Genomic DNA, 8,428 nt, shown 5'->3' with positions numbered 1-8,428 from the left:
TTGAATTTAAAATTTAAATTATATATATATATCATGCATCCGATCATGATTATATATACACTGTTAATTTACATAAAATTTAATCTAATAATAAAGGAGAAAACCTCCGAATAATCGACTTTAATTTATGTGTTTGGAGAGGGAACTGGGAAAGGGGAGCAGATTGCGAAATCTGGATGTGGACCTCACATAGCAGGCCCAACCCTTCTGAAAGACGGATGGGCTGTGGCTGGAACTGCAAAATGTTCCTTAACAGCAAGAAGTTTTAGAGATTTTTAAAGCAGGTTGTCCGCCTTATTTAACGCTGCCAGATTCATACTTTTGCCGATCCCATTGCTGAAAAATGGTAACCCCAGATCGTTGAGCCCTTCAAATTATTTTGTTTCAACAATGACACCGCAGGTGTCTAAGTCATAGTTTTGAATAATTCCTCTTTCGTCGACAATGTGGACTGGATGCAGGTAAGGTTGTCTGATTGTATTTAATTACTGTACATATCATAATTTTGATATATAACAGAGTATATCTTTCCTACACTGACAGTACATACACTATCACCGTTGGATCCATGACACATATGCAAAAATTGAATTTCAAATTCAAATTTTATATAATTGTCATTCATCCAATACTGATAATATATACATTCAGTGGAGGGAAAGATTAATTCTATATTAACAGTGTTACATAACGATTATTGTATTGAATATATATCAAATATTATATATATATATATATATATATATATATCAATTTTTTAACAAATATAATACGATAATTTGATTGTATACCAAATAATGTAATAAACACGACACAAAACTGGATCAAATCACAACTGCACTAGCCCTTGTCCACTTTTATAAACTGAAGGCAGCATGAAGAAAGGTTTCTTCCTTTTTTTTTTTAATAATATTCCTAGAATGGCAGCATTAAATAGGTGTAAAAGGACATGAATTTGAGAACAGATAATTAAGAAGCATAAGGATGCAGTCATTTTAAATCTGGTATGGAGATTAGACCTTTGCTTTCAATAATTTGATGTCCCTTCTCAGCTACTTATTTACTGTCAATAACAGCCAGAACATTTCTCATCCAGGCGATACTGCAAAAAGTAAAATGAGAAAAGAAAACGGAAATCAATGGCAACAACTACAAACAGCGAAGCCATTATATGTAGGGGAAAATAAATGGGGTCTTGTGTTGTGGAGTATATGAACTAAAGAAATGTAGAAAAGGCAATCATCAAAATTTAGGCAAGTCATTCCCAGAAAAGGGGCATTAATTGTTGATGAATGATTATGCAATAACAGCAGATTGTACAAGTTCTACTTCTTCTTCTTTGATCCACCACCCCAAATTGACTGCCAGAACACAGGCCAATTCTTCTGAGCTTCATTCCAACCCAAGAATGACCCTTCTCTCAAAGGATCCCAACTGGATGACACAATCCCATAGCTAACCCCCAAAAGGGCTGTCCCAAAGAAGATGAATGATACAATAAAGGGTATCCAAGTGGGCACATCTATCTTCAACCCAACTTTCAAGTAGTAAAAGAATGGGAAGAACAATAGCCCTATAAACAAAGGGACACCCACTGAAAATCCCATTCTGCTCATCATTCTGTTGGTGACTATCTCTGGTATAATGCCTTCTTCTCGATCTTCTTCCTCTTCATCATCATCATCATCATCTTCCTCTTCATCATAGTCTTTCTTTGGTATCTTGGTCTTCTTGGCCTTTTTTGGGGATGGTCCGAAGCCTCTTGGAGTATTTAGAGTTGCAGAGATTGAGGTAAATTGTGGTTGACGAGATTGGTTCCTATATGTTGGTGTTAAGATTGGGAGTTGAAGAAGGTGTTTTGATGAGCTTAGTGAAGTTGAAGAGAGTGAGGATAAGGGATGTGGTCTTGGATAGGAACAGGTTTCCATCACTGCTTTCTCTGCTTCGGTTCAGTTACAAGGGCTCAAATGGTTGGTCGGGGATATCTTTCTTCAGATTCTTTGAGGCAAAAAGCTTATCTGATTCGTTTTACTGTTTACACGTACGAAAAGGACTATACTACCCAAAAAAAAAAGTAAGTAAAAGAAAAGAACCTGCTGAATTTACCATAAAACAGGGAACAGCTATTCCAGATGGGATTTGCATGTCACCCATGTCCTAATCAGTTTGACCAGTTCACTCGGCATAACAATTTCTGACAAAAGTTATATGGGATGACAAGTTTGATCAGCTTTTGAACTCAGGAGAGTTTATGGAAATGGTAATAATTTTTCTATAATAATAACAATAATAAACGAAAACCAAATGGAAAATAACCCATCACTGAGCCCCATCATTTTCATGTCTCGTACACGAGGAGGAGAGTGGGCAAAGGCAACAGTCTTGCACATTTTGAAATCCATTCTTTAGCATCTTCAAAGAAGATAAAATTGTCATAATGCACAAATAAACTAAAATTCACCTCTCAACCTCAACTTCTTTATAAAGTTCATACAATAAATTTTAGGCTCACTATTGGGCAATCATGAGCAGTATTAACATTTAAATTGTAGGGATAATCGGCAGGACCAAGAAGTTACAAATTTTTTACAGTATGGATTATGCATTAATCAAAGTTCAGGAGCTGAACAAGGGAAAAGTAAGCGATGCTACCAAATAAGTGGGAAGAAGCACTAATGTAGCTTATGAATTTTTTAAGACAAGTTTACCCTTTTTGTATCCTCTCTATTTTTGTAGCCAGATTTATGCAGACGATGTAAATTTACAAGCTAAGAAAGAAATCATATTACAATAAGACACCTCCAGCAGCTTCTCTTCATACCATCCGCAACTTCTCTGCAGAAAGGGTAAAAAAAAATCAAGATTCCATAGCAGGAGGATTGTTCATATGTATAGAATTCTGTTTCATTTTTCTTCTTACTTTGAGGGAAAGGGAAGGGCAGGGAGTGGAAATTCAGTCCAGAAATCAAAATAATAAATTGCAACATTAATGTTTAAGAACTGTAAACACAATTCAAGCACAAGTGTTGTCTAGTGTTTGGATGGCATAGAATAGACATAGCATCTAAAAGATTAGTCTAATGGGGCACAAAGCAAAAGATGATGGACAATGACGGATGAAAGAAACCAAGCGTGCACCTCATCACATTTAAGAAGCCCTCTAAATTCAATGCTGAAAGTGTATTCTGTCATCCTGAATTTTCACTATTTCCATATGACACCAGAAGTTATCACAACCAAAATTTGGGTGATTTACTACTTAAAGTGTGATACAATGCAGTTTTTATAACCCAAGGCAAAGATCAACATTGAGTGGCATAAAAGTAAATATAAACGAGGGTCAACAGTGCGCAAAATGTTTGTGTGCCAATCCTTCAATTTTATCAACTGTCCTGTCCAAGATTTATGAGTTTGTCTTGTGTCAAAGCTACTCCAAATTTCCACAGTTATTTCTTTTTCCTAAAGCCAGTACAAGATTTACCTCTAAAACAAGTTACTAGTAAACTGAGTAAATGTCTCCTGCTGGAATTGTCACTTTCCAGAAAGAGAAACTCTGAATCCAGCTTTACATACACAAATAAGCATATAAGACTATGTACCAAGACATGCACTTTTCATGTAGATGTATAAATTAAACGCCAAAGCTGACTATGGAAAATATGATTCACAGGACAGTAAATCTTTAGCAATACACTCACCTAGAAACTCAGTAAGTCTACAAAGCTGAAGTTGAGGAAATCCCATAGCGGCTTCTGAGAGAGTTGATGGATTTCTCAAAGGACTGAGAAATTTCGGGAATGGAAGTTTTGCACACTGCAATTTGGGACAAACCAAGAAAAGAAACAGTTCATGGGCTGAGAAAGTTAGGCTGGAAGAATTATGTCATATATGTAGACATGGGTTGTTGCTTATGCCCTATACAAGGTTATTCCTTAATTTGGATGAGCCGGTATGAAGAACAGCAGCTATAAACCATGCTGAAGTAAATTTGAGGTATGGAACAAAATAAACATTTTGGAAAAAATTAAGAAACTCACAACGTGATGCACTGGACTGTGCTTCAATCATGAATTCATTGTATGAAGCCTGAAAGTCCATCAAGACAGCAGAGTTAGAGAATGATACTGGGGTGATTATAGTGAGATGATAGTCAAGACTCCTACCTTCATTGCTTCCCGAGTTTCAGTGATACGATCAGACATTTTCTTGTTTTCTCTCTCTGCTTCGTCCATCACTTGCTGGCATGCTTGAGATTGAATCTGTCATCATGGCACAAGAAGTGAAGCAGAGCAAAGGTGCACTGAGATATTGATTCACAAAGATTTGCAAGTATTACCCATAATTGCAGTGCAATACAATACTAGCAACTAAAGCATCATAATCTCAGCTAGTATATTGTGACAGAAAAAATCAACTGCGCTTAGACTTTATACAATAACAGATACTGAGGAGATTTGGAAAGAAAATGTACTAGAACAAATTTAAGAATCTTAAGAGAAAAGAAGCATAAAGACTTTGTTGGGATTCTAGATCCTGATGCCAAGATGACATGGAGGTAAGTCCACATCTTGTGATGTCATGTTCTGCTGCATGGCTTAGTGTCAGTTAAGTGAACCCTTTCCTCATATTTCTGTGCAACCTTTTTAAAAACACATTGCAATGCAATCCCTTATAAAATCTAAATCTTGATCTATACAGTTAAAAAATTTAAAGGCTGAAGTTGACTTGTGTAACTTAGTAATACAACCAATTTTAACAATTAAGTACTTCTGTACTGAAAGCTAAACTTGAGCTTGTGGCCCCGGGGCATTGCACTTTAGTTCTTGCGAATAGATGAAAGCCTAATTATTGAAAAAAATAGAAGAAGAGAAATAAAGGGTGAAAGAAATGAACCATGTGCTCGTATCAATGAGAGTGAGCTTTCCATAATTTCAGACAATATTACAATGATAGTTCATTTTTTAACAGATAGTTTATATTTCTCAACCAGCAATGCAATATGATGTGTGTTGACCATCTCATGTAATGCACGATCAACAGAAACTCTTCATTTCATATTTTAAGGGTACAATACCATGCACAAACAAGAAGTGAACTAGACCTCAAGAGGAGCAACTATCTCACAGTAGGGATCTTCCATGACATGCTCAATATGATGTCTCATATGGCTATGGGAATTTTGTACATATATTGACTAATCAAACTTTACAAAGTAATGTAGAACCAATGTCTAAGACATCTATTGCAATGCAGTCACGGTATGCAACAGTTTATGAATGGTAACAAATGCCAGTGCCACAAAAATAACCATTTTCACAGGTATAGTATATCCAACACCTACGACTTCTAATCGAACAGTCAAAAAAGTGCAGCAGCTTTTAAGAGGAAAATACAAGATTATTACTAGCAAATATATATATATATATATCAAGCAGAAAATTATGGTAATTCTAAAGTTATTGGGTATAGTCTTTGCAGTATATTACACATGAGGAACGCCTTATTTAACTATTGAAGAAAAAGTATCTGCAAAAACTGGGCGCGGCGCTAGTGTCATCACAATGGTTGAAAGAGCCGGCATCGCAAGTGCCAAAGCATGGGTGTGCATGTTAAAATCTAACCATGAGTTGTTGAAATATCACAAGGTAAGAACAACCTAAACGGAATTTTGAAAATTCACACTAATTCCATTTAAACAAGCAGATTGATGGAGAATAACAACTAAGATAGATAAAAACAATCTTTATGTAAACATTCAGACCACGAAGCACACATCCTTTGAGAATTTTAGTTGACAGTATACATGCAATTTGAGAAGCAAAAAAAAATACTTGTACCATACAATAATTGTTATTTTATCTTATCCGATCACAAGTATATACACGCACATGACCCATCATACCCTCAATTAGATTGTATCATTATTTTTTTCCAGTATAATTATTCAATTAACTTCAAGGATAAGAAAATCCTAGCAAAACTTCTATGTATGCACATATCATTTTTCTGTATGTGTCTTCACTCTTCATAGACAGACAATTTGAATTAATTTCTGTCAAAAAAATCACAAAACCATAAAGATAAATAAAATAAAGATTATAGCAAAACACATCCAAACTTACCATAGCAACTCATAGTTGTATCAAAGAACCGAATAGACATACAAAAGAAAAATATCAGAGTACTCCATAGCTTCAAAAATCATGAAATTTAGGTACACAAAACAGAATATTAAGCTGAAATTTGGTATCACCAACGAAATTACATAAAATGCAGTCCATACAGTACTAATTAGAGTAATTAAGTTCATAACTCGTTGAATATGAACCAAAACGCGTACATAAATACAGAAAGAGACCTTAAATCGTTTCTGGAGACGAGATTGTGAAGCTTCAATGTCCTTAAGAATTTCTGACTGCGATCGCTCCAGCTGACGTTTGATAGAATCCAACCCAGACGAAGCTAGCCCCTTCAGATCCGAAATGGAGTTGATACCTCTGAGCGGCGAGGGTGAGAATCCTCCTGGCCCTCCTCCGGTACGCTGCATGAACATCGTAGCCGATGATGCTCCTCCTACACCGCCACTGCTGTTGCTCTTCTTCTTCATTAATGGTGATGACGCTAGCTTGGTTGTGTTGAAGCTGAACTCGAATTCTTTCGGCGACTCACTCGGCGATTTCATCATAGGGCTTCCTGGCGTCGTCGCCTCTGCTGTCTTCGGCGACGGCGATGCCAATAGGTTCACCGCCGATGTCTTCCTCTTAGTCGATCGCGTCCTCATCTCTCTCCCTCTCTTCTCCCCTCTCTCTCTCTCTCCGGAATCAATTTAGGGAAAATGAAGTTTGAAAAGATTTCGCGTTGTGGGGGATATTTATAGTGGCGGGATCCCGGAATTTTGAAAATAACAAATTTGAACCTGTGATGAATGAAATCGTCCAACGACGTCGTCTTTCAGCCAAAAGACCTTTTTTTTTTTTTGGAAGAAAAACCTCTTGTTTTTCTGAAGTTGGGTAATTAGGAATTTAGGAGTCAGGCAAAAGGCGTGACAGTGCTTTATTTCAAAAGCGTGGTAATGCCCTTAATTTCATAATGCAAGAACTATAATGTTTTGATTGCCATTTTTTAGAGTTTTTATAAAAAATATATTGTACCGATTTCGATATGTGTAAGATAAAAATGTGATTCAAAAATATGTTCACGAAAAACATAGAGATTTTTTGATGAAAAATCCCTTTCCAAACAAGTATCACGCCTTTAGAGTCGAACGCTTTTATAAAGTCTTGTAATTGGATAGTTTTTGTAGTGAATGTGTGTCAACTGACACTCCGTTTGGATTCCTTGTTTTTTTCTCTATTTTTGAAAAACTGTTTTTCACATTCCAAATACTACAGTAAATGTGTATTTCCAAAACAACTCAAAAAACACCATATCCAAACATTATATCAAAAACAACTCCATATGTCTATTTCAATTATGTATATTATATATATATATATATATATATATATATATATTATATTAATACAAATTGAAAATTGAAAATTATATATTTATATATAATATATTATATAAATATTTATATACATTAATATTATACATAATATAATATAATATACATAATATGTAATATTGTATACATAAATGTATAAATATTTATACATAACATATTATGTACATTATATTATAATACATACATTATTAATGTATAATATTATTTTGTACATTATTGTGTATAATAATGTATAATAATGTTATGTATAATATATAATATACATAATATGTAATAATGTATAAATGTATATTATGTATAATATATTATATTATGTATATTATATTATACATATACAATATAATGTATATTATACAAATTGAAAATTATATATATTAAAAATTAATATATTTATTTATACATATTATAAATATTTTATTTTATTTAAAAAATATTTTTATATATTTATAATATATTTATATAAATATTATATATTATATAAATTATATATATAATATATATTATACATTGATATAAATGTACATTTATACATAATATATATATTAATGTATATTTATAATATGCATTTATATTATGTATTATATATAATATAATGCATTTATACATTTATATTAATATACATAATATTAATTTTACATTTATACATAATATTAATACATTTATACATTTATATTAATTATATTAATACATTTATACATAATCTTAATATATATTTATAATATATTAATTTATACATTTATATAATATTCATTTATAATAATATACACTTATACTGTAACATCCCGAATATTAGGAGGTTGTTTGTGAAGAAAATATTAAAGTATATTTCTTCGGGTTTGATTTAAAACCTTATTTTGTTTTAAAAGACTAGAAACCCTAATATTTTAGTCAAAAACCCTAGTTCACTTGTGACTAACC

The 8,428-nt window shown here is 33.1% G+C and overlaps 2 protein-coding genes across 3 annotated transcripts; both read right to left on the bottom strand.

Moving 5' to 3' along the window:
• Positions 1-1,261: 1,261 nt before the first annotated feature.
• On the bottom strand, positions 1,262-1,998 carry LOC140013119 (protein PAM68, chloroplastic-like). The gene has a single exon (XM_072062221.1). It carries the CDS (start codon positions 1,926-1,928, stop codon positions 1,326-1,328), a length of 603 nt encoding a protein of 200 aa, XP_071918322.1. The 5' UTR covers positions 1,929-1,998; the 3' UTR covers positions 1,262-1,325.
• A 477-nt stretch (positions 1,999-2,475) lies between these two features.
• LOC113706591 (uncharacterized) lies at positions 2,476-6,835 on the bottom strand. Of its 2 annotated transcripts, none has more exons than XM_027228516.2 (5): positions 6,359-6,835; positions 4,164-4,259; positions 4,038-4,086; positions 3,699-3,813; positions 2,476-2,835 (listed from the first exon to the last, which is right to left on the bottom strand). In XM_027228516.2, exons 1-4 carry the CDS (start codon positions 6,779-6,781, stop codon positions 3,716-3,718), a joined length of 666 nt encoding a protein of 221 aa, XP_027084317.2. In that variant the 5' UTR covers positions 6,782-6,835; the 3' UTR covers positions 2,476-2,835; positions 3,699-3,715. The 2 variants fall into 2 exon arrangements, with proteins under 2 accessions (XP_027084317.2, XP_027084318.2); XM_027228517.2 differs by having other exon boundaries at positions 2,476-2,830.
• Between the last annotated feature and the right edge of the window lie 1,593 nt (positions 6,836-8,428).

This window comes from Coffea arabica, chromosome 8e (assembly GCF_036785885.1).
Source record: "Coffea arabica cultivar ET-39 chromosome 8e, Coffea Arabica ET-39 HiFi, whole genome shotgun sequence".
NCBI lineage: Eukaryota > Viridiplantae > Streptophyta > Magnoliopsida > Gentianales > Rubiaceae > Coffea > Coffea arabica.
The sequence above is the reverse complement of the archived record's forward strand: the minus strand, read 5'-3'. Positions and strand labels throughout refer to the sequence as shown.

Bases quoted from the DNA above. Each gene is read 5' to 3' on its own strand.
- LOC140013119 (XM_072062221.1), bottom strand. From the start codon at position 1,928: ATGGAAACCTGTTCCTATCCAAGACCACATCCCTTATCCTCACTCTCT.
- LOC113706591 (XM_027228516.2), bottom strand. From the start codon at position 6,781: ATGAGGACGCGATCGACTAAGAGGAAGACATCGGCGGTGAACCTATTG. The intron at 4,260-6,358 runs GTCTCTTTCTGT...CCATGATGACAG, and splicing joins GTCTCCAGAAACGATTTAAG to ATTCAATCTCAAGCATGCCA. The intron at 3,814-4,037 runs GTGAGTTTCTTA...CCCAAATTGCAG, and splicing joins ACAGTCCAGTGCATCACGTT to TGTGCAAAACTTCCATTCCC.